The 26996-nt window shown below is 38.4% G+C and overlaps 1 protein-coding gene across 4 annotated transcripts in view; it reads left to right on the top strand.

Moving 5' to 3' along the window:
- Positions 1-26996, top strand: part of ZNF827 (zinc finger protein 827) — a 256534-nt gene that overhangs the window by 174616 nt on the left and 54922 nt on the right. For all 4 annotated transcript variants that reach the window (XM_051965062.1, XM_051965066.1, XM_051965064.1 and 1 more), the window contains one exon: positions 7400-7503. In XM_051965062.1, coding sequence (XP_051821022.1) covers positions 7400-7503 — 104 coding nt within the window. The remainder of the gene's footprint in view (positions 1-7399; positions 7504-26996) is intronic.

Genomic DNA, 26996 nt, shown 5'->3' with positions numbered 1-26996 from the left:
AGGCAAAATTTTGAGTTAAACTATTTCAATGAGCATTTGTTAAATGCTTACAATTACCTGGATACAAATACCAGAAAAAAATAAATCCCTGCCTTCGAGGAATATATATTCTTCTTGGGTGAAATATGTCCACAGGATTGATATGCCCTTGATAACTGGATGGGGGAGAGAATACTGCTGACAAAGAGGGATCCAGAATATGGTAGCTAGCATATCCAGGATTTTTGTAGTTACATTTACTGTTTCTCATGGGGCATTTATTGAAGATACCGAATGATTCTAACGTACTCTGCATGCTATAAAGCCAACAATTTCATCAATAGGTTAAAAAAAAACCTCAAAGCAGATGGAAAAGGGGCCCAAGAAAAAGGAAGATAGAGAGTTTCTTTGTCTGGTACTCTGTTAATTACTCCCAGATTTGCTGGGCGTCCTTATATCAAGTTTTTTTGGGCTTCTTGAAATTTCTCCATTGACTCTCAGCCCCATGAAATATTGGTGACCCTTTTGTCATAGTTTATCTTTAGAATATAATGTCTCCTTTTAAATCTTATTTCTTTTCTTCAAAATTCTAACATGATATCCAGGTTAGGAAATTATTTGGAACATGATTATTTTATCCTTTTAAACATTATCCATTTTGATCATTTCAGTGAAAACAGGGCTTCTTTTAAAAAAAAAAAAAAAAAGAATATCTATCTGTAATTCACCAGGAATTTTTCTCTGTTTACTTTGTACATAGCACTATGTCAGTATTGGAGAAGATAAGACATGGTCCCTATGCTCATGGAGCTTATTGTCTAGAAGAGAAATATGACAATAAATTACTTACAGTGATGGATAATGTCCACAGGAGAGGTGCAAACAAATGTTCTGTAAAGGTCTAGAAGGAAGGAGGAAAAGGTTATTCCCAAATGTAGGGAGAGATTAGGGAAGTTTGATGGAGAAAAGCAAGTATTTAAAGTGGGTAGATGAGCAGGAATTTTTTAATCATCTTTTTTAAAATTAACAAACATTTATTTTCTCTCTCACCACCTTCTATTAGGAAAAAAAATAAAACAAAACCCATATAACAAATGTTCCTAGTTGGGCAAAATATTCCTATATTATCCAAGTCCCAAATTACTATTTCATTTTGCATGTTGAGTAAAAATCCTATAGATAGAAGAAAGGGAAGTCACAATCCCCCCAAAAAATAGTTTGGACAAAAGCATAGAAATGGAAATTTTTTGGCATAGATGGGTCCTTGAATGCCATTCTGTACAATTGGAACTTTATTAAGCTAAGAATACTCATTGAAAACTTGTGAGCAAAGGAGTGATATGTCCAAATACATCCATAAAGAAGATTAATCTGGTGTGAAAGACAGAGAATGAAAGCAGGAACAATTCTCAGGAAGTTTCACTGGGCTGCAATGAGGGCCTGCACTGAGGCAATGAAAAGGAGACAGAGAAGGGGAAGGATCAAAGAGACATTGTGGAGGTAGAATGGCCTGGACTTAGCAAGGGATTGACTATGAGGGAGCCAAGAGGAGAAGGGGGGGAAATAGCTCATTCTGAGCATGAGCAATTAGGTACATGGTACCACTAATAAAAACAGAGTGGTCAAAAAAGGGTGCAGATATTGGGGAAAAGATATGTGATTGGATTTGGACATGTTTAGTTTGTCACACCAGAGGATCATTGTAATGAAGATATCTTGTGGGCAGCTGATGATAGGGAGCTGAGTTCAAGGATGGAAGATACTGGATTTAAATAAATCATTAGAGGATACAATGCTATTCTACTCCTGTTTGGCAATTAAATTTTTTTTTAAAAAGTTATTCCCAGGAACTCTCCCAAGTATGATCTCCTCTCAATACTTAACTTTAATATTACATCACAATATGACATTAACTTAGATTCATATGAGCTATGACAATGGAGCAGAAACTCTGGCAGCTTCTATCAAGCTGAAATCACTTCAAAAATGGCCCAGTGATGGCCTATTATCTGAGGACAACTATGATAAGTTCAGAGAGGTTCATCACTAGATCAGCCATAAGGTGATAGATTTTTATGTCTCAATGATCCTCAAAGGTCCATCTATTAAGTTATATGAGAGTCGCTATCTATGTTGTTGGAAGGACTACCCATAGTGATGAAATCACAAGTCATTAATGTATTGAAGAAGTATTCTAGTATGTATTAAGAAACATTCTCTTCTAGCAATTTCAGAGTTCACTTCAAGAATTCAACCTGTAGCTACACCAAAACACTATTTTTGTTTTTTTTTTTAATTGTGAGTTCCAAATTCTCTCTTCCCATCCATCAAGAAAGCAAGCAATATGAAGTGCAAAAAGAATCTGTGCTCTAATCTGTACTCAAGATTCCACACGTTCTTTCCCTGGAGATGGATAGCATTTTTCATCACGAGTCCTTTGGCATTGTCATGGATCATTGTATTTATCAGAGTAACTAAGTCTTTCACAGTTCATTATTATTACAATGTTGCTGTCACTATATATGATACATAACATGCATTATACACAGACTTGAAACCTCCAATGAAAGGGAACCTTCCATCCTACCCTTAGTGGACATCAGGATAGTTCTTTAGGAGATACTTGACTTACATTGACCCTAAATTTGCCTCTTGGAAATTTCTACGCATTTCTCCACTTTCTGGGGCCAGGCAGATCAAGTTTAATCCTTCTCCCATGGGACAGCCCTACAAACATGTGCAAACAACTATCACATACCTCAGAAGTCTTAATCTAAAGCTAAACGCGCCCGTTTCATTTAACTGATTCTCATAGAGTATATCCTTAAGGTGTTTTGACATACTGGTTGGTTGCCCTCCTGAACATTCTAGGGATTAACAGTGTCTCTCCAAAAATGCAGCATCCAGAACTGAATGCAGAATTCTAAATGTGTTCTTACCACAGTGATGTATAAGTGATGTATCACCTCCCTCATTCTGTTACCCATACTCGCTTCTGATTTCTCTTCCTATCCTTTAAAAAATAGAAATTGCTTGATAAAAGGATCTTAAAGGCCAAGTAGTTTAACTTCTTTACTTTACATATGAGGAAACTGAGACTCAAATAGTTTATGTGACATGCTATGCCCAAGGTCACCCACACAAAATTAGTATTATCTGGGAGATGTAAACCTGAGTCCCATGACTCCAGTTTCAGTTGCTTTCCACTATATCACATTGTTTCCATGATCCTGTTTTTTCAGGTCATTCTCTTTAGAGACAAGTTGCCCTTTTCCTTCTTATTTGAATTAACTGTGTCTTCAGAATTTGATTCTTGGGCAGCAGTGGATATTGCACTAGCTTTGGAGTCAAGAAGACCTGAATGCAAATTCAGCCCCAGATGCTTGACACTAAAAGTGTGAAGTCTAAAAATTTAACCCCAATTGCCTACCCCTTCTAACCCTCCCAAAAAAGAATTTGATTCTTGACTGCTTCTTGGCTCTCTTGGGCTGACTTTTTTTTTTTGATGATGATTATTGGAGAGGGGAATGTGTTATTGGTCAGATTATGCCTGATTTTTCTCACCTCTATCACAAGTTTCAGCAACCAGTTCTTCCTTTAGCTGAGAAGTAAGTTCATATATCATTTCTCCTCCTTCTTCCATCTTCTAAAGCAGGGGTGGCAACCTTTATTTCTGCCAAGAATCATTTGGATATTTATAATATCATTCATGGGACATATAAAATTGTCAACTTGTAGAACTCAAGCAGTGGTAGGTTGTTGTACCTCCCTTTCAGCTCATCATCACTTGTGGGTTGCCTTAGTAAATGATTTCTCAGACTTGTTGCTCCCCACCCCTATTCTAAAGGATCAAAATATCATTAAGGCAAGTCAAGAAATAATAGCTCTTCTGGTTTGAACTTAATATGCTTCAGCAGATGTTTGAAAAATTAGAATTCTTCATCTACTATATTTAGCACATCTTTGTGCTAAGCTTCCTGCATGTGTTTCTACAACTTTTCATTTATGGCCTCCTTCTGACCCAATGGTCTATAGCAGTGGTTCTCAAACTTTTGTTTTAAGTATCTTTATCCTATTAAAAATTATTGAGGATCTCGCCAAAGCATTTTTGTTTATCTGGATTATATTTATAGACATTTACCATATTGGAAATAAAAACTATTTTTGAATTTGTAGACCCTCTAAAAGGATTTCAGAGATCCCCAGGATTCTCTGGACCACACTTTGAGAACCATTGGTGTATAGGATACACTCAGTGACTATAGTTTCTTTTTCTGTCTCCATTGATCCACTCTTAAATGCTTCCCATCATAAATTGGGTCTCTGGTTCCTTACATGAGAATACGTTCCTATTAAATAGCACTGTTCTCTGTCCCCGTTAGCAATCTTGTTATTTTTTACAAGGTTTGTAGGGTTGTATGTGCATGCTTGCACATACACATACATACACATACACACACATACATACACTTAGACACACACAAACACTAACTCTCTGTTCTAAAAGTCATGGGTTTCAGGGCACCAAGTTTCCAAAATACTCACGAATTCAAATTTGCCTCCTTGTTTTAGTATTTGTTCTGCGGTTTTTATGCATTTGAGTTTAGATGTGTTGGGTCATGGGATCTGTCCTTATTTCTTTTTTGTCTCTCATGTATTTCTAGTATCTCTACTGCTATTACATTATAGTTGTCTCTTTAACACCTAACTTGGAAAAGAGATATAGGTAGGTTTTATCCTCTGCTTTCATTAACCGTAGGACACTTTTGATATATTTGCAATAGTCCAGAAAATTCTCTTTTTACTAGCTATTGTTAGGCTAATCACTTACAAAAAAATGCTTTCATACTTTATTTTAATCCTTGATTTAAAAATAAAAAAAATCAGACATTATCTTTAGGTACCTATTTACTTCCTACTTCATCTTAATCTTCCATAACCCTTATTTCTGAACTCTTCTTTAATCCTTGTTTTTGAATACTGCATTCTAGCATCTCCCATGTCACCACTATTTCTTGTAGGAATGAGGCAAGCTAAGAAGTGTTGCACTTCTAATCTGTCCCTTGGTGAAGCCGGGGCTCCATAATGGTCCTGTGCTGGTCTAAAGAGAAGACGCCAACACATTTTTAAGCACCAGCTCCATCCTCTCCTCCTTCTATCAGAATGAGGTTTAATTCTTCCACTAGGGAATGCTGGCAGAACTAATAGCGAGCATCTGTCTGTTACCTGGTGAGTGGCCAGCCAAGCATACAGGCTAACAATTTATAATCCTCCTAGTAACTGCCCACCCAGAAGCTTAGGGTGACACTTTATTACTCTGTACTTACAGAGTCTGCAGATGCAGATCTTTACTGATCTCTCTCAAAGGAGGAAGTGTGGAGTTGTGGAAAGAACTACCAACTAGATAGGTGGTCTCAGGTGGGTTACTTAACCCCTGGGCCATGGCATTCTCAGCTGAGCAATGATGGGTTTGGGCCACATTATCTCTAGAGTCCCGTCTAGCTTGAAAATTCTCTCCTTCTGTATAAGTAAAGAGAAAGCCTTTATCATAGCTAAGGGTCTTATAGCCCTTTGAAAGCCACATAATTTGGGCTTTATTGTTTTTCCTATCTCAAACTTGTAGTTATCACATCTGGGGAGAAAAATTACTTCTTTCTGATTCCAGAGAATCCCTTTCCACACTCTCTCAAATGAAATGATTTGCTTTGTCAGCCCTACCGGAAAAGACAGCCACACACTTGTTTAGGATCTTTTTGATGTAAGGAAGTCATATACACTCAGAAATGAATCCTAATTATACATTTTAAATCATAATTTTTAAATATGCCTGATATTCAGCCTTTTGACTCAAACTTTTAAAAATAGCACTTTATATTTTATGACTTAAATATATTACACAGTGAAAGGCAGCATGTGTGCATGTGTGTGTGTGTGTGTGTGTGTGTGTGTGTGTGTAACTGGCCAGCTTTGGAAGAACTCTTTTCCACAGCCCTGACTCATAGCATCCATGTGATCCTGAACAAATCACTTACCTTCTCATCTGCCCCAGGTAACTCTCAGAAAATACAAGTCCCAGTTGAGTTGTCAGTCTATACAGAAAGGAGTTTCATATTCTGGCAATTCTTTACATTGATGAAATCATTGCTCTCTCTCCTTCCATTTCCTGCCCCACCAATTTTTAAAACTAATTTAAATGTGAGCTCTCACCTCCCAATTCCACCTTTGCTGTCTTCTTGTGCTATGTGACATGCTTAAAAATAATATCTTCTGAGTCCAGGAACAAGCTTGAGGTTGTCTTGGCTCAGATAAGGTTTAAGGTGGAATTGTATAAGAATCTTCTCGTTAAAGAGAATCTCATTCTTTTCTGTTAGTCATGACCAGTTGGTTCAGCTGTTCAGACCTTCCAGGGCTATGGTTTCAGACTCCGTGGGGATTTGTTAGTTTCTCTTAGCTCCAAGGCCACACATTCCACCCCTGACCCTCGCCAGCCATCTTTCATGTATGTTCTATTGCTCACAAGAGGGATCAGGTGCCGTTCTGGGTGAATCAGGACAAATCCATCACCACTAGGGAGAAAATAAAGTGTGTGTCCTTTGACAGGATTGTCTGCTTATCCTAAGGAAAAATGGAATTCTTTGCACAAAAGAAAAACAGAGTCCCAGCATGCATGTCAGCATATCATGCTAAAGAAGGCACTTCAAAGTAGATATTTCCTATTGTAACCCAAGTCTCAAAGCCCATTGGTATAGAACTGTCTCCTCAATTGTCGAGATCAGTGGCTCCTGCCTGCATGGGAGGATTGTGAAGTTGGTGAGATGGGAGAGAGGAGAGAGAGATCCACTCTTCAGTCTCATCGGCTTCTTCCCAGAGTTTTATTTTCCCTCCAGCAGCCTAAAATGGGGTTGCCATTGTCTATCTTCACTCCAAAGCCAAAAATCAGAAGTAATTGAAGGGATTATAAAATTCAAAAAAAAAAAAAAAAGGGACTGGAAAAGCCCAAAGAAAATATTCAAGAAACTAAAGATACCCCAAGAGACATAAGGAGGCTGAAGAGATTGGGGTTCTCTCTCCCATTCCCATAAATTCTGTCCCACCCCTTTTGCAAGTAGGTGTAGGGCATTGATAATCTCCACCGATGGAGAAGACTCACCCACCAATGGACTTTGGGACTTGGGTTATACTATGTTTACCTGTGTCATAAAAATTCCTTGAGGAAATAGACAAAAAATGTCTGACTGATGAAACTTGCTTAAGTCACAGTCGTCGACCTGTCCCGGAACCCAGTCTCCTGCTAAACTCTGGAATGCCATCCCCTCAAAACCCATTGACCAAAGTTTTATGTATATGTCTGGGGCCACGTTTGCATTTATTTGTTAGCAACTTCCATTTACAAAAGCTTACTTTTTTTCCCCCCTCCCAGCCCTTTCTTTTCGGAAGATTCATTTAGACAATCACCATTCACCTCCAATTCAAAAGATCTGCTGCCCAGCGAGTCTGTGCTCCACACGAGAACATCGGCCCCAGGTATGGAAACAGTCTTAACTTTGCTTCTGTTGTTTGTTTGGGAAATGACCTCTGCACTGCAGTGTGTGGATTATCAACTGCTTTCATCCCACCTAGTCCACTGGGTTTTGTGGGTTTTGTTTCTTTAAGCCAGATTCAGAACAAAACACAATGGCTCACACACACACACACACACACACACACACACACACACACACACACACACAAACTAACTACAAATACTCACAAAAGCTTAATGAAGCAAAATTTAGGAAAGATCATCTCTCCTTTTGTTCCATTCCCAGGGATTCATTTATTCCCCATATGATCCCCCTCTGTAACAAATTCCTCTTTCCTTGAAGATAGCCTGCCATGAAGTAGAAGCAGAGAAAGATGTGCTTTACATTGTCATGGCTTTGGGTGGGCTGCCGAGCCAATGGGGAAGAGAGATGGCTTCCTCAGGGTTTTTCAGCAGGGGGGTCCCGAGGGATGATGAGTGTTGGGTAGTAGCCACAAAGCTCACTTAACCCTGTCCTTCTGTTCTACCACTTTCCTCCCTTCTCATCCATGACATCTACTCACTTTCTGGTTCTGTCCTTTTACTATCTTATCCCAACTTCAGTTCAGTTCAAGTATTTTTTATTTATTTATTTATTCAATTATTTATTTTTTGCTGAGGCAGTTGAGGTTAAGTGACTTGCCCAGGAGCACACAGCTAGGAGGTGTTAAGTGTCTGAAGCCAGATTTGAATTTGGGTCCTTCTGACTTTAAGACTGGTGCAAGTATTTATTTATTAAATAATTATTTATTATATGCTGGAAATATCAAAACAAAAATGAACCAGTCTCTACCCTCACAGGGCTAGCAATCTACTCTTATTAGATAGCTCTTGAGCACCTGCTATTTGAATCCCTGTAGTAGTGACCTGGGGATGGGGACACAGAAGCAAGTCTCTCTGTTCAAGGATTTTGACATCTAATACATTCTGTATATAGATAACTATCTCAACAACAGAAGGTGACCCATTCTGTTACAGAGGTACAGACAAAGGTCTTCACTTAGAGAGATTGATTTAGCAGTCAGAGAAATCCCATTTGGCAAAGGCCTCCCAAAGGCAGTAACATTTGATGAGCTGGTCCTTGAAGAGTATAGTTATCCCTTCCACATTGCAACATTCCCTATCATGACTTCAATATATCAATTAAATGGGAATATGGGGGGAGCTTTGCGGAAGCTGCTCCTAAGCCCCATAATGGGGAAGGGATAACTGTAGTTAGGATTTCACAAGTGGTGATGATGGGAGAACATGTTGTAGCGAAAACCAGGCTCAAGTGGAAGACTGTGTGGAATATTTGGAGAACAGTGGGGGTCACTGTGGCTGGAGCAGTGGAGACTTTTTGGGGAGCAATGGCAAGATAGGTTGGGGCCATATTGTAGAGGGTCTTGAATGCCAAACTAGGGAATTTGCAAATTCATTTTGGTAGGCAGTAGGGACAGTGGAAGGTTTTTCAATAGAGAGAGTGACAAGTTTCCTCGCCCATCCTTTCCCCTTGATTTATCCTGCCTGGAATGAAGCAAAGATTAGCTTATGGTTTCCCCTTTCTAGTAGATCAAAAGCATAGAAATCTGGCTCCATAACATACAGATGGTTCCATGTATGTGAAGGGAAAATGGAAATCATTTCTTTTTTGTAGGTAATTTTCTTGGTGTGGGAAGTGTCCTCTACTAACCCAGATCAGTAACTCAATAACTCATTTAGTTTTGGACAGTTGCCTTGGGGGTCACTGAGGTATCAGACAAGACTTGAGCCCACATCATCCTGATTCTGAGGCCGACCCCCTACCCACCGTGTCATGGGACCACTCAGGGAAGGCACAGGATCACACAGCATCATAGATACAGAGCCAGAAGTGACCATAGAGGTCATCTAGTCTAACCCTCTCATTTTGCAGATTATAAGCCTGAGTCCAAGTCACGCTTTTAGCTTCCACAAGAAGTTAAACGAAAAGCTTGAGGGCCATTGTCCCATCTGTCTAATAGTGACACTGCTTTCTGATAGTCTTCTCTGGGTTCCTTTGCACCAGTACCCCCATTCCACTCGCTAGAAGTACAGGAAAGCGAGAGGAGTTACTGCTGTTGGTTTGGGAGGTTGAAGCCTGATTTTCATGTGTTCATAACTGTGATTATTGTCCCAGGTGTTCCAGTGTACAGGGGTGAGAGCTTGGGGGACTGAGACCCAGGAGACACTGGAGGAAACCACTTTGGGATGTATGGAGAGCATCTCTGTATGGATGCTGACATGGGGTCCCCAAGCCTCTAATTTGGGGTTCAAATACTTAAGGGATACTTAAGAGTCTAACTGATGACATTGACGACTCTAGGAAACCCTGAATTTTCCTGAAGCAGCCACTTTTTTCTAAGCCCTCTGCATTTCTGAGAGCAACCTGCTTAGATGTGGTGACTCTTTAGAACTAGAAAGGGGACTTAGGGAGATCAGCTAGGATAAGCTCCCCGCTTTTCTAAGTGGGAAACTTAAAGCCCATAGAGGTTGAGTGTTTTATTGGAGGCAATGCAGCTCTACCAAGAGCAGACTCAAAGGCTCCCAGGCAAGTGGATTTTCCCAGACCCCCTTAATTGAACATTCATTCTTGTATTGGCCCTGGATTCCAATCCTGCCTCTGAACAAGACATAGTTGTTCAGTCGTGTCCAATTCTTCATGACCCATGTGGGGCTTTCTTAGTAATGATACTAGAGTGGCTCATTTTACTCATTTTACAGAAGAGAAAATTGCTCAGATAGCATTAAGGGACTTGCCTGGAGTAAGTGTCTGAGATTGAATTTGAACTCAGGTCTTCCTGAGCAGTATCTAGCTGCCCTTCTGGCATGTAACCCTGGACAGATCAGTAAAGCTCTCAGTGTCCTGGACAGCTTTCCAAGGCTACAAGTTAAAGAAGAATTTACCAGTCTGCTGCCTTGGAGACTGCCACAAAAATAACAAAATCAGGCTTCTAAACCTTCCCTGTTCTTAAGGTTTGGGTCTCTATAATAGTGTTTATGAGTCTCCCAAGTGCTTCAGTAACCTGGCACAACAGAGATACTGGAGGGGGCTATTTTGTTGTCAACAAAGCATAAAGTAGCCTCTTCTGAATTGTTTGGGAGGGATGGGGGAATGGGACAATACAGCAGAATACACTGGAACTGCTTTTCACCAAGCACCAAGGAAGAAGCAATTGAATTTGGTAAACCATTATTAATCACCTACTGTGTTGCTGCTGTGTCTTCATGGTCACAGCCATTATATCCAGATCCATTTCTCCACTTCCCCAGATATCTGCATTAGAAGTCAAAGAGGCTTCTATTCAAAAAATATCTACTTGGTAGCTATTTTAGCTTTTCAGATAGTTCCCGTATTTGCTCCTATTTCACACATTAAAAATGAGCCTCTCTCACTGAGAAAATATATTCTCTGATAGCTGGTCATGGAAGTATAAAGGAATTTTTGCTTAGTTTGTGCCTTTATTTTCAGACAGGGGCCATTTGAACTACTATCTCCTTCCCACAACGCATCTCTGAATGGCCAACTCCCCCAGCACCCCCAGGATTATTGCTCTGCCATTAAGTTGATGGATTGTGACTTCTTAATGTCAAAGTAATGCTTCGGAATTGTTTGTCAGTAGTGCTCTGACCTGTCCTGTCAGTAACCACATAATATATACATACAAACATTATTTTGCTTGCATCTGTGTTTGTTTTGGTAAAATTTAATAAATGGTATTTACTAGTTAAGTTAAAACTTGACCTCCAAATTTGGTATCGGGATAACTGTTACTCTGCAAATAGAATCCACATCTTTCTGAATTACTGGCTGGATTTGGGCTATGAGCTGGATGAAAGATGGACTCAGATCTTTTTCTTTTTTATATGTTCAGGTTTTCTTTGTTTTTTTAATGTAAATTTTCTGCATGCTGTCTTTTGACAAAATATGGGTTTATAATTGCTAAATTCATATTCTAAGATTACAGAACAAATGAGTTCTTCAGTGTGGGATACACTATTCACTAATGGCGGCTTTTCTTTGATATCTTCATGAATTGATCTAGCCAAAAAAGCTCAGTGCCTGATGGTCAAAGTGTCACTAAACCTCTCCGAGTATATCTGGTAGATCTTCAGATGGCAGGCATAGCGTTCCTCAAACATACTCCACAGGCCTTCCAACTGGATGGGACCTGCCAGAGTTTGCACTCTGATAACCTAGCAGAGGGTTATATTTATACTTCTATAAATAGTAAAAGGAAATGAAAGAGTTGTCTAGTTCCGTTTTGCTTCAGTTTGTTTAACAAATAGAAACATCCCATCTTAGAGAATGGAGCTTAAAGCTGGAAAACACTATAATGGCCCTGTTAGGCAGATAATTTGAAGTTTTGTCACGTGGGCAGGTTTTAAGGCATAGGAACTACATAGAAAGCTCACTCTTGGATCAATTCTAGCAAATGTCACTCTGAATCAGTGAGAGGTCTAAATTACAGAAAGCATCTAAAGGAATCTGATGTTATATTTTCAAGGCTGCTTAGTGATTTAAGTTAGACAAAGTATTGCCTTGTACAAGATCATTTATCATTCAACAAGCATTAAAACTCCATAGTCCAATCTATCTTACAACTTCATCAGGTTTTTTAAAAAATAGAAGATAATGATCTTTAGCACTGGGTAGCTTATGGTCTTCGTTATTGTTGCTTTTTTTTGAGGGGGTAAGTTATATGTAGTCTCAATGTAGGAAGATAATCTGGTAGGAGTGTGCTTTGTGGAATAGAGAAGGAGACCAACAAATAAAAAGCCAAGTTAAGCAATTACAAAAGTCCAGACAATGAAGGATGATGGTGGTGAGAGTGGCACATGACTTCAAGGAAAGATTTGATTAGTGACTGATTAGTGACAGTGTTAATAGAAATGTGGAGGGAAAGGGATGAATCAAAGGTAACCCTTAAGTCAAGCCTGAAATATGACTCCATTGATGACACAGCAGCAATTACAAAAAAAAAAAAAAAAAAAAGTCAGTTGAGAATAGGGACAGACCAGCTGGAATAAGGAAGAATAATTTTGCTGATGTTGGGTGTACCCTGTGTAAAGGATTAATTTATTTGTTTGCTAATGGGTGCTTCTTGTGGACTTTAAAACAATTTTGTTAAGTAATTTAAAGATTTTTACTAAAATCTTAGTTACTTAGCAAACCATTTCCTTGTACAGATAATGCAAATGTAAACTTCATCCTAGGGCATTATCACAAATTTCCAGTTAGTGTAGACTGTAATTAATGATGTTTTCTTGCAGTCATGTTCTGGGGTCAAAGAAGTCCCATGATCGCTCATTCTGGATTAAATGCTAAAACTATGATATTTCAGCAATGAAAAAAGCATGAATGAAATTCTAATTTCAGAAGGACTTTGGACAAGGTCCCCTGGTTGCCTGGGGTGTCCTTCAAGATTTAAAATATCCTAAAGACAAGAGTAAACCAGGATGAAGTTGAACTAAACAACTTTCAATAGACTAGGAGTTCTGTAGAATAATTGCAAGGAATATGATTTGTCCGTTTCCTTGCGTGTTTAGTAATTATTACTATGTGCTAGACACTGTTCTGAATGCTGGAAATTGAACAAAAAGGGCTTGATATCAAAAAGCTTTTATTCTACAAGAGGAAAGGACAGATACATAGATAGTTGTCAATACAAAAGAATACAATGTAATTTCAGAAGAGAGAAGACTGTGATCAGGAGAAGGTTTATACAAAAAATGATACTCAAGTTGAGTTTTGAGAGAGTCAAAGATTCCATTTCCATGAAGTGGGATAGTGTGGGGAGTGGCAAGAAGGGTGAAGGTACAATGCCATGGAACATCAAATAAGCCTATTTGGCTGGAAGACAGAGTTGCCTTAAGTTGTGGCTACGTGGGTGGTCAAATAATAACAATGATCCTATAGGAAGGATGCAAATGTAACTGCCCAATGAACCAAGTTAGAGGAAGATTAAGACTATAATGAAATCTAGAGTAGCCCAACTCAAGATACCCAGAGCAAAAAAAAAAAAATACAGAAGTTCAGTGTAGTCTGGCTCTTTAATTTTCTCTGAAGAACTGCTCCTGAGAACATTAGCATTTCCACATCTGCTGGACACTGCTGGACAATCTCACCAAATTATCACTTGCTAAGAAATCTTTGAAGAAATAGGACATCCATGTATACTTATTGTGTATCTAATTTATACTCTAATATATTTAACATCTACTTGTCATCCTGCCATCTGGGGGAGAGGGTGGGGAGAAGGAGGGGAAAAATTGGAACAAAAGGTTTGGCAATTGTCAATGTTGTAAAATTACCCATACAGATAACTTGTAAATAAAAAGCTATGAAATAAAAAAATAAAATAAAAAGAAATAGGACATCAATGTCTCTAATACAGCTACCATGTTTTCTGGTAGAGCCGGTTGTAAGGGGGGAGAGGTAAAAAGGGATGGTAGTGTATCTAGAAAATAGATCCTCCAGCCCTACATAACTGAGTGGATTTAATTCTACTTTGTGGTAGTGGTTATTGTTTTAGAAAAGTACTGCAACTATATGAAAGACACAGAAAATATTTCATAGCTATTACATTCATAATATATTTATTAATAATGTTTTGTTTACTCTTGTGGTGACTTACTTTTAAAGATAAAAAATAGAAGAACCATTTTGAGGTCAATTATTTTCCAGAAGTAAGGCACCGGGGAAGTGTTTCAACACTGATATTCAAAAGCTCTGATACATGTATGTATGTATGTACTTTCTTTGATACTTAATGGAGCTTTGATCTCAGTGAAGTGGGTATTCTTCAGGCAGTACAGATCTCAATCCATCCCTGGCCTCTCATTGGATGCAGCTCTTAGCCTGCAAATGGGGCACATCCAACATGCTGGGAGTTTTCCTCTAGAGCTCTTAGAAATGCATTAGTAACATCAGAACACAAAGTCTTCCCATTGGCTAATCTTATTCTCACATTATAGCCTCTCTATCTCCTTTTCCAAAAATACTCTCATGGAAGATATCCAGTCACATATGTTGTTACCTTTAGTTTTTTTTTTTTTCCTAAATAGTTTTTGTTGACTTTTATATGGCCTAGCTTTCCCCAGAGAGCTATGTCTTAGAATAAAAGATTTAAAAAAAGGAAAAGGAGAAAATTCAGCAGAAGTGAACAACACCTAAAAACAATCTGCCATTATGTATGATATTCACACCTATAAGCAACTTGCCTCCTTCCTCCCCACATGTGAGAGGAAGTATTTTCTCACAATTCTTCCTTGGGTCCAAGCTTGTTTCCTATAATTTCCTCACATTCATTTTCAGTTGTTTTGTTTATAGGTGATGTGTTTTGTTCTTTCCATTTGTACTACTGACCTTGTATATTTCCAATTCTTGATTCTGTTTCAGTTAACATCAATCCACGTAGACCAAATCCAGCACGCTCAGTGAATATCTTTACAAAATATAATATAAATTACAAAATTTATATTTTGTATATATTACATATAATGTATTATATTATATGTTATAACATATAATATAATATCTTTAATATATTATATAAATCACAAAATTACAAAACAATATAAATTTACAAAAAACAATATAAATGCTGTTTATATGCCCTCATTGTGGCATCTGAATATGTCAGGTTTATGGTTTTTAAGGCTCATGAACTTATTACTTTCTTATGAGGCAACTTTTTTCTTTTTTATTGATCCATTTTATTTTGACATTTTGGTCCCTTTTTACCAAACACCACCACCTTCCTAACTGCCTTCTAAAACTTTCCAATCAAAATTGCTTAATAGAGTTGTTTCAAACAACCATCCAAATTACTTTCCATTTTTGTGGTTTGCTACTTATTGGTGAAAAGGAAGAATGGGCACTTTGCCTTAGATAATTTTGATCCAACATTGACCATTTTATTTGACCTAAGTTTCATTGATCTTTCCTGTGGTTTTCATTTACATTGTTGGAGTGATTGTATCTATTGCTCTTTAGATTTTGCTTTTATCCCCTTTGCATCCACTCTTTAAAAAATTCCTCTTTGTCTAAATCCTCCATATTTGTTGTTACCTAAGAAACAATAGTATTTTATCCTGTGGATTATCTGTAAAGTCAGGAAAACCTGAGTGGACACCTGATCTACACTGCCATGGAACCATGGACAAGCCACGAACTCAAATAGACACATCCTTGCAGGCAACATAATGACTTAGAAAACTACAAATTAACATTATTTATGTTCTATTGAATTGTATCTATTTCATTATACATTTCCATATTATTATTTCAATAATATATATTAACCAGTTTCAGTCAACACCAAGGAATGTTGAGGGATCACGTATTTGATCATGCACTTGACACTTCTACTCTGAGCATCTCTCAGAAAACAGAAGTTCCTTGATTACATCCATGAGATAAGTTTGTACAGCCAAGAAGCCCTAGATTCATGAAATTACTCACATATATACATAAGTATACATAAAATATATGAGCATGTATGTGTATAAGTGTCTGATGCATGAATGCATACATAGTTTGTTTTTTGAGAGTAAAGATTGCTTTTTCTGTGCAGGGGTCCTCAATCTATGGCCCTCGGGCCAGATGCAGGAGCTGAGGATGATTATCTCCCTCACCCAGGGCTATGAAGTTTCATTATTTAAAGGCTCACAAAACAAAGTTTTTGTTTTACTATAGTCCGGCCCTCCAACAGTCTGAGGTTCAGTGAACTGGCCCCCTATTTAAAAAGTTTGAGGACCCCTGATAGAGCATTGAATGACTTCTTGTCCAGCTAGCAAATATTAGAGGTAGGATTCTAATCCATTTGTTCCCAACTCTTAAATCCTTCTTGAATTCTGTTGACTATTTCACATTGCCTCCGGTTCTCATGTGAAATGATTATACTTTTTAAGAAGTATATATATATGTTAATATATTATATAATATATAATCTAATAATAATATAATCTAATAATCTAATAACATAAAATATATTTATATCATATATAATAATATTAAGTACACATATATTAAGTATATATATATAAGAAAGGTATGCTTTCCCTCCATGCAGAGGAGTTGATTTCTGAGAATGGAAAGCAATAGAGAACATGACAGGACTGGTTGGCCTCCAGAGAGAGCTGATGGCCTTTCCTAAGAGCCTGAGGACAGGGTCCCAGAGTCTTCTCCATTGATAAGCTTATCTGATTGGCTTTCAAAACACCATCAATATTGTTGGAAGCTCTGCAAGTCTCCCTGTTTCATTGTGCATGAGCCCAATGTTTTTGTTTGTTTTTGTCTTGCTTGTTCTTAGCTGCATGACAAGTATTCATTGTCAATACAGTTATGTTTGCAAGAAAGTGTATTATTCCCTAAAAGCTTTTTATGGAAGTCAGAGTGGGAGAATGAAAAGGCTGCTGTATCCCAAATCATGAGTTCAAATCTCCCATCTCTGACTCTTACAACCTATGTGGATTTGATCCAATCACTTAACCTTTGCAGGCTTTAGTTTCCTCTGTAAAGTGAGGGGGTTGGACCAATAACCCTCCCTAAGTCCCTTCCAGCCCTATAATCCCAACCAACTCTACAGAAACGACCTTTTGGACTTCACATCGATCTGTTCTGACTTTGTGGCCCAATTATCCATTATCACAAATGTAGCGAACCAGCTCTTCATAGTTCTAAATCGTTAGAAAATGAAGTCTGACTTTCCTGTCTAAAATAAAAGCAATCTTGACAAAAGAAAAGAAGAAATGAGTTCCCGGTTTATATGCTTTAACCTGAAGTACTAGTAGGTACCCACATAGGTGAAAGAAAAAAGAACAGTGATTTAATAGTTTGGATGTTGGATCTCGTGCCTCTAGGCCATAGAGTTAGAGCCATTCAGAAGTAAAGTCCAGCAGTAATGATCCCTCTCCCAAGCCCATTATCAGAGATTTTAGAGTAAAGGCCGGATGGCCACTTGTCAGTCCCTGTTTGGCTGCCTCTTCCCCTTCTAACTCTGTGATTCTGCTGTTCTAGAGGGCCCACGGGCAGATAACTTGAGACTACAATGAATAATGAACATTTTCCAAGCCATGTCTCAATGATTCTAATGTCATGATTGGATTGCCACCTTCTGTGGCTTAAGAGGTAAGTCTTAGGTAGTTACCTGAGACCCAGAGAGGCAAAGTAAGTGGCCGTGGGCTTATCCAGAAAGAAATTATGAGAGACAGAAGCCGAAAGTGGGGCTCCCTGCCCCTCCAAGCCCAGCCGCTCTGCTCTCTCTACTGCAACTATTTCACTAGAAATGATAAAGGGGTGTGGGGAGAGGGAGAGAAATTCAACTTCTGGACTTTGCTTTAGGTGCATTTCTGCTGCTGTCTTGGCCAGTGTTTATCTTGGTCAATGCCCTTCTCTTAGTACAGTAAATGCTAATATACCAAAGTATGGAACCTTCTTGGAAGCCCTTAGTAGCATTTCCAGGGTCTTAGCAATGCCCGTGACTGAATCAATATTTTAAGATTAAATGGGATTTAAAGGCTGGATTCTTTTGTTGTGTAATAAGTGATGAGAAATGTTTGTTTGTAAGTCACAAGGTAGTTACCCTCATCTCCTCGGGGAGGGTTAATTGATCCTGCCAGGGCTCCTTCTTTTATGTAACTGGATTCTTACATTGCTTTACATACATTCTTATGTATGTAAAACATACATCTATTTTCAGTTCTTTTCATTTCTCTCCTATGCTTATTCATTTCCAGAGCAACCAATGCCCTCAGGGCGATCGGATTTTTGTTTTTAAGTCACTTCCCTCATAAACCCTCCCTCTCTACTTCCATTCAAACTTGGGTACTCTCTTTTTTTTACATCTGGGCCAAGTGAGTCCATGGCCATATGGAAAGAGTCATTAAATCAGAGAGAGGAGACCTGACCCTTCTCTGACCATAGTGTTGGAGGGAGAGTGAGGACCTGAATGAGAGACTATTTCAGCAAAGCACTGAACCTGTCTTCAGTTTCTCATCCTCAAAATTGGGGATAACAATGAATACATAGGAGTCTGCTGAAAAAGCAGCGCCATCCTTGTCTCTGCCATTCTCCAGGTAGCCTTGGGGCCCCAGGCAGTTTAACTGGTCCAATTCTCTTTGCTGGTCCACTGCATTTTTTAAATTGAGGGTTAAGTGGCTTGCCCAGGGTCACACAGCTCATAAGTGTCTAAGACTAGATTTGAACTCAGATCCTTCTGACTCCAGGGTTTCTTTCTACTCAGTGCCCCTTACTACCCTGGCTCCTTGCATCTTAAGAGAAACCACAATCTCTCTTTAATAAAGACATGGCAGGCAAATTCCTAGGACTGTTTTCATCAAAATCAAAAGGTTGTTGCCTGCAACCTACTGAAATGGCACCGTATAATAAGGCCAGAGCTTTAAACTATTAGATTAAATAGAGCAGAATGAGACCCGAGAGAAACTGGCTGTACTTGAAAGAAACATGAGTACATAGGACTTGGTTTGCAACCAGAAAAACTACAGAAGTTGAAAGAGCCTTTAAAGTGTATTGGGTGAGACAATTGATTTGCAAAAGTAACACCTAGTGTAGACTTAGTGAAGCCATGTTCAGGATTGCAGATAAGAAGAGAAGGATTGAGTTTATTACTAGTTGTAAGAGCATTTGGGACTTCAAGTTTCTTCATATGAAATTGGAGATCATAGTATCTTCACTAACCACCTTATTGGGTAGTTCTGAGGACAGGATATATAATGCCTTAGAACAGCAACAACAAAAAATTCAAAACTTTTTTATTTCATCAGAGTAGAGAGTTCCTTGTGTGAAAATTCCCTGTAATGATGCAGCAACCCCTCTGTGATTTAACTTGAGTGGCTCGGGGGCCACTAAGAGTTTAGGTGACACAACTCGTATCAGTCAGAGACTATACTTGAACATGGATCAAAATAAATATAGCACATGGTGGTACGCCATGATTTGGGTAATGAGTCCCTCCCACTAGAATGGGGATTCTTGATCAGATACAGAGAATAAAAGATGGTACCTGAGATTCTGTAATTCTTTTGGTCCTCAAATAAATGATACATACACCATGTATAATATGTCAGAAATGACATATATTGAGCTCATCAAAGTCTTTCCAGCTGAGGGGAAGAACCATCTAGAGCTTGGATTCCTCTACTATATCTTTTTAAGAACCCAGGATCACGTCTATGAACTCCATAAGACACCAGAATAGACTCAGAAGTCAATAATCAATGCGCTGTGAAAAGTTCTCGATATACAAATAAGAAAAAGAAAAAGTTTTGCCCTCAAAGCATAAACAATCTAATGTTGAGTGTTAGGGAGGGAGGGAGGGATGGACAAGAGAATATCCAGTGCAGACATGATGCTCAGGGAGTCAAAATCAAGGAGAGTCACTGGTGGGAAATGAAGAGTTGGCTGAAAATTCTCACCCTCTATCAAAGGAGGCTTTAGGAGGAACTTTTTGCTCCATCCTTCAGCCCTCCAATCAGAGCAGGGAGGCCACTGAAGCTGCTGAACACAACTGCTGAAGTCTTCTGCAAACTGATTGTGAGATTTCTGGTGACGGTCTTATCCTGCAGAAAGTATGATGTTTGAAGAAACCAAACAGAGCTGCTGGTGAGGGATGGAAAGAGCTTTTGTGGAGATATGCAATTAAGAATCAGGGTATCACAGAACTAGAAGTTACATCAGGGGCATTCCAGTCCAGATCCTTCATTTTACAAATGAGGAAACAAGCTCAGGAGGAATGACATGACCAAGTTACCCACTGTTCTTCTCACTGCACCAAGAACAACTAGAAGGAAATCTAAAAGAAAAAAAGAAAGTTTAAAAGAATCAATTAAAAACCCTTGATTATTTTTTTGAAAGCTATGCTTTATGTTTGTGGAGAAATCACTTTGTTTCTCCACATTTGAAAATGAAAACACTGTCAAACAGAATATAATATGGTTTTCCAGCAGGGATAATATAAAGCAATTTTCCCTCATTGAATAACTCCTGTAAGTGAGGGATCAACTATGATAATTTATTTTTAAATCACCTGCCAGACTTTTCCCAATGACAAGGACAGGCTTAATAACTAGTAAGATGCTCTCAAGATCTGATCGGTTTCTAAGGTGAACGAGACAGAGACAGACAGAGACTCAGACACAGAGACACAGAAACAGAAAGATAGAGAGAGATTGTGGAGGCTAGAGTCCCTTTCTTTCTGCTTATTCTAGCCCAATATCAATGTAACAAACAAAAAATTTTCACTTCAAAGAATTAAGTGAAATGTGAAAGAAAAAAGGCATGTGACTACTTGGAAACAAGTTTTCTGAAAAGAAGTGAAATGCCCACCAAAATCACTTTCACAAATACTTATTTTTTAGGCCCTTATTAGAGCCAGATTGTGAAGAACTTTGAATGGCAGTGTGAGTTGGACTTTGTTTAGTATTTAATGGGGAGCCATAGAAGATTTATGACTTATGGAGTTTTCAACAAGGGATGGAACCAGACTAATCTCTCATTCTTGTACAGGAAGGATTGCAATAGCTAAGAGATTAGAAAGAGGGAAACCAGGTGGTCAGTCACTGCAATGGTGCAGGCAAGAAGCAGTGAAAGTCTGCGGGATAGCAATAGAAATATAAAGGAAGAGACAAGGATAATGTCAGCCAGAGGTTAAATGAAGAGAGAGATTGTAGCTGCTTAATTGAATGGAGGGAGCACCAAGGTGACCATGAGCTTTCCAGTGTGGGTGCTGGGAGCCTGGTGGTACTGTTTGGGAAGCTGATAGAAGTCAAGAAAAAGAGGACATTTGGTAGTAAATGGAGGGAAGGAAGGTGGAGAGGCAAATTTCACGTATTTCCACATTCTGAGTGTATGGCATTCAAAAATGATTTCTCAACCTTGTTGGTCTTGTTAGTTTTCTCAAAGTTTGTTAAGTAATATTCATTTTTAAATTTCTTAAATTAGTTTTAATCCACTTAAAGCATAATACTATATAGCATTCCTAGGCAACAAATTGGAGATCTGAAAGGGAAAAAAAAAACCTCACACCAGATGATCTTCTCTATCCATCACCCTCTCTAAAGCAGTATAGCACTAGTGGGACAGAAGGATGTATACATATCAGATGAAAATTTTTTCTTAAACATTTTTTAAAAGGTAGGGTCTATTCTGAGGGCAAAGGACCGAAGAACAAGAAATGAGTATTCTTAGAAGTGATGCACTATAGCAATCAAAGGCGTAAAATTTTTTAAGAGAGAAAAAAGGGGGAAAAATCCACATGGTGTTCTCCCTATCACCTCACTCTCACTCTCCCACATATTCAATCTGTTGCTTTTTCATGTTATTTCTACTCTCACAACCTTCTTCCTCTACAGATAGATCCCTTTATCTCTCCTCACACAGCCACAATCTTTGCTCTCTCTTGGACCATTGCAGTAACCTCCTCACTAGTCTTCCTGTCTCTCCTCTTTCTAATCCATTCTCCACTCATCTGACATTGATAACTCCAGTATAGATCTGCCTATATCACACACACACACACACACACACACCCATTCATAAATACAGCAGCATGTTGCCTCCAGGATCAAACGCAGACATCCTGTGATATAGCTGTACTGGCCCGTTTTGGTCCCTCACATGTAGCCCTGTGCCCCCCTGTTGCCTCGGCACTGGCGGTCCCCGTACTTCCAATGCTACCCCCCTGCCTCTCAGATGCCCTGGTTTGCTTTAAGATTCAGCTCCACTCTCACCATCAGCAGGAAGCTTTTCTCAATCTTCCCAGTTGTTAGTGCCCCTGTCCAAGCCACCTTCCCCCTGTTTGTGGACTTCTTCCTTGTTATATTCGTCTTCTTTCCCCCACTAGACTGTCAGCTCCTTGAAGGCAGAAGCTCTTTGTTTCTGGCCCAGTACTTGGCCCAGAGTCAGTGTGAGGACTGGTCGGTTTAAACAGTGTTTCAAGATTTACAAAGTCCTTTGTTTACGACAACAGTCTGTGATAGAAAGTCCACTGGTGATTTCCATTTAGAAAATGGGCTCTGAGAGCTCAGACATGGTCCCCCAACCACCCAATATTGGGGTTCAAAGGCTCAGCCCCAAGGCTTTTGAGAATAGTCCCATACGACCTTGTAGCCCAGCTCTAGACAGCTGGGAATCACTCAGGAAATGCCATTTGTGTTAAAGAAACATCCATTTAGTGTACACATCCTGGGGATTTTTCCTCCAAAATATGGGGACTTTAACCTCTCATCCCTTCAAAATGCACCAAGACTCTAGGGATGCTACATATTTCTCACCTCTCTCTACATTTCTATCTCTGCTGCTACCTTGTTAGTTAGCTCATCTGGGTAAAGCACATTGTCACTGGACTACTTAGCATGAAAGCTGTTGAATTGTAAATGGATTATTGCTGCTTATTTTTTGTATTTCCAGCACCTGGTCACCATCATCACCATCACCATCCTCCTTCTCAATATTATTACTATTATCACTACTATTACTACTACTAATAATGCTGTTCTTGTTACTTACTACTACTACTACTACTAATAATAATGCTATTATTGTTATTATTGCTTGCTACTAATAACAATATTATTGTTATTGTTATTATTACTTACTAATAATAATACTATTATTTATATTATTACTACTACTACTACTAATAGTATTATTGATATTATTACTACTAATAATACTGTTGTTATTTATTGCTTAATACTAATAACAATATTATTGTTATTATTATTACTAATACTAATAATAGTATTATTGATATTATTAATACTAATAATACTATTATTGCTATTATTACTATTACTAATAATAATACTATTATTGATATTATCACCACTAATAATAATAATCAACATTTATGTAATGCCATAGTACTTGCAAAAAACTGACAAGAATGAGGAAAGCACTATTATTGATCCTTATTTTTCAGATGAAGGAACTAAACCTGAGAAAGAGTAAATGGCTTGTGCAGGGTCATCTTTTAAAACTCATCTTTTCCTGACTCCAAGACGAGTACTCTTTCTATACACTCTACTAAATATTTGTTAATGTATTATCTGTTGAGAATTCTGAAAGGAAGCCATTATCACCACCATTACCACTAACCACAAAAAGCATTTATTAAGCGGCTGCTGTGTGCCAGACTATTCTATTTCGGGGCATTGCTGAGCAGCAGCAGCTGCCTCTGCTTTTTTCTGTTTCCTCTCACGCCACATTTTGGGTATCCTTCTATCAACTCATGAATCACATTGTTTAGTTTTTTCATTGCTTATTTTCCTCCCGAGTCTCTGAATGCTTGTTGCTCCTCTTGCAGCCAATCTGTTTTTTCCACTGCCTGATCTGGTCCTCTTCCACTTTACTACCATCAGCCCTGAATACCCAGGTAGCTGCCACACACCAAGCGGAAGGTTTTCCCACACTGATGACATCTTCCCTTGGCCAAGCACAACCCCTACCTTGCACCTTAGCACATTGCTGTAGGATGAATTCCTCAAATTGAGTCCGTATCAGGACCCACTTTGAGAGGCTCAGCTCCAGGGGCTTCCTGATTAGGCAAGCACATGAGTGGCTGAGGCAGAATGGGCTTAGAAGGGGTAGAAAATGTGCCATGAGATTTGTAAAAGAATTGATAAAGTGCCAGGGAGACTGTACTATTACCTAATATTGGAATAGCCAGTCAGCGGAGGAATATGAGGCAGGTGACGGGGTCTTGTTGAATACATAGGTTAAAATAGTGCCCATCCATCATGGCTTTTAGAAGGCGAGCAGGAATGGGATTAATTGTGTACATTTGTGAATTGTTTGGTTCACAAAGACAAGGTGACCTAGTTAAGTCATTTATTTCTTTATACATTTTGTCTGTGTTGGAGATAAAATAGGGAAAAGGCCCACACATTTAGATTTTTAAAATTCAGTATTCTCATAAATACTTCTATCCTATAGGAATGCCTTTGTGTCTGAAAGTCATTGTTGAATACTATAACTTTTGGAAAAGAAGGCAGCATGATTTACTGGTCAGCCTCAGAGACAGGGGGATGGCTAGATGGTACAGTAAATGGAATTATGAATCTAGTGTCAGAAAGACTCATCTTCCTGAGTTCAGGACACTTCCTAGCTGGGTAACCCTTTTTTGCTCAGTTTTCTCATCTATAAAATGAGCTGGAGAAGGAAATGGCCATCACTGCAACATCTTGTGAAGAAAATTCCACATGAGGTCATGAAGAGTCAGACATGACCAATATACAACAACAGCAAATTTGGAGTTGGGAAGACCAGGCTTCCAATCCTACCTCTGAAACATGATGGCCATGGCAGCAAACCTGCAATACTGTTGAAGTTATTCATAAGTGATTTATCTGCAGCACTAAAGGTACTTTTCATACCAGGAGGTCCTACACTGATGCAATAAAAAAATCCAGTTCAAAAGTAAGCAGAAAGGTTTTCAAGCTTCTCATTGAAAAATACAACCAATTTTAAAAAGGCTTTTGACCTCCCTCAAGATCCTCAAACCTCAGAGGTTTGTTTTGTTTTCTCTCAGAAACAAAATGTAATATTTTGAACCTCCTCTCTGAGGTATCAGTACAATTTGCAAAGGATAAGATACCTTTATCTGCTCTGGAATTCTTGAGTTCCTTGGAAGTCCAGAGAAGCTTTTCAGTGTTCTGAAAAATGGGATTTAAACAAAGTTGGTAAAATGGTCTAGCACAAGATGAAATCCAAGTCTTCTTCCTGGCAACACAAGACCATAGACTTACTCTGAGGAGGGTCCTCAGAAGTGTTCTAGCCCAACCCCCAATTTTACAAACTATGTTTCAGATGCTCCACTAGAGATCATGTGCCCACAGTCTCTCAAGGACTAGAATCAGTCCTCAAACTCAAAATCCAACTGTCTTCCCACTCTCCCATGCTGCCTTTTGACCTTCTTGGGAGCAGATCTCATCTCTTGTTTGCAAACTTCCAAGTTTTTATTGTTATTCGACTCCATCACCTGACAAAACTTGGCTAAATTGCAGTGACCACATTTTGTCAGAATGCAATTGTTGATTTTAAGCAAGGCACTCTTCAATTATGGGAATGAGCTATGTTTCCTTTGGCCACAGAAATTGGACAGTTACAGGCTAGACTAAGGAAATCAAGGTGTATTTAATTCAGTTTGGGCAAAATTTTGAGTAGAAAAAGCAGCTGCATTCTTGAATTGCATTATACTGTTTAGTTTCAAATATCATTTGTTCCTGTACAATTATTAAAAATAGATAGCAAAGTGGTAGCAAAATGAGTCTTTAACTTGAAATTCAGAGGGCTGATCATGAGACTCGGTGGTTCTTTGGACTTCAATTCCCTCTTCTTTAAAATGAGAGTAGTAATAATTGTGTTGTTCTCCTGCTAGGGCTGCAGTGGAGTGTGTGCTTTGTAAAGCTTATTTTGCTATTGAATTATCAGTCGCTATTACTGTAGAGTCTCATGTATCACTCACTTCTGTATAATTAGATACCCATTAGCTACAGCTAGAAGCCATATAGTATAGTAATATCCAGAACATTAAAGGACACCCGATTTCTATTGCATTTCATTTCCTAGGCTTGAAGACATCAGTAGAGTTATTTCTGTGTCTAAAGAAAGGTTTGGTAGATTTTTCCTTGGATTATGCTTCCACTTCACCTCTATTAATTACAGAATATATTGAAAGGCTATAAAGTAGAAGGTTTAAAAAGGAAAAGATCAATATGAGGGGGGAGAAGACTGCGAAATGTACCCCCAGTTGAGATGGAGAGAAAGTTAATCTGGCAGGTTTTTTTTAACCTTTAAAGTCCTAATAAAATATCTCCATTGATTCAGTAGTAACAAAGATGCCTAAAGACAGCAAAAGTAAGGAATATAAATTCTATTTTACCAGCATTATTATCACAGTAGCAGAAATTTGTACTGGTCCACCTAATAATTCTTTAACTATTGATACTGAATTCTAGCCAAAATTTCACCTGTTTTATTTCTTATTTTCTTCCTTCCATTAAATGGTTTTTTGTTTGGGGAATCTATGATTTCATCAGTATGGGGAGTATGTGGTACAGATATTTCTTCCACTAATTCAGATCTGCGATTCATCTGTAACTCACAGTCTTAGAAAGCTTCCTGGAGACCCCTTGAGAGACTAAGGTTACAGTTAATGTGTGTCAAAGATGGGATTTGAATCTATTTCATGCATCTATTCAAAGACCATCTATTATACCATGTTATTTCTTACCATTGAGTTATGAAGGTCTATTCATTTATTATTAACTTTGGTAGAAATTGAGAATTTTTAGATCTCATCAAGTTAATGTCTATCATTGCAAAGTTTCATTGGAAACTGTATGGAAGGAGTCTGTGGAGCTCATTCCAAAAAATTTTTCAGAAAATGAAAGTCTATGAAATTAGGATTTACAACCCAAGAAAATCCCATTA

The sequence above is a fragment of the Antechinus flavipes genome, chromosome 6 (assembly GCF_016432865.1).
Source record: "Antechinus flavipes isolate AdamAnt ecotype Samford, QLD, Australia chromosome 6, AdamAnt_v2, whole genome shotgun sequence".
Taxonomy (NCBI): Eukaryota; Metazoa; Chordata; class Mammalia; order Dasyuromorphia; family Dasyuridae; genus Antechinus; species Antechinus flavipes.
The sequence above is the reverse complement of the archived record's forward strand: the minus strand, read 5'-3'. Positions and strand labels throughout refer to the sequence as shown.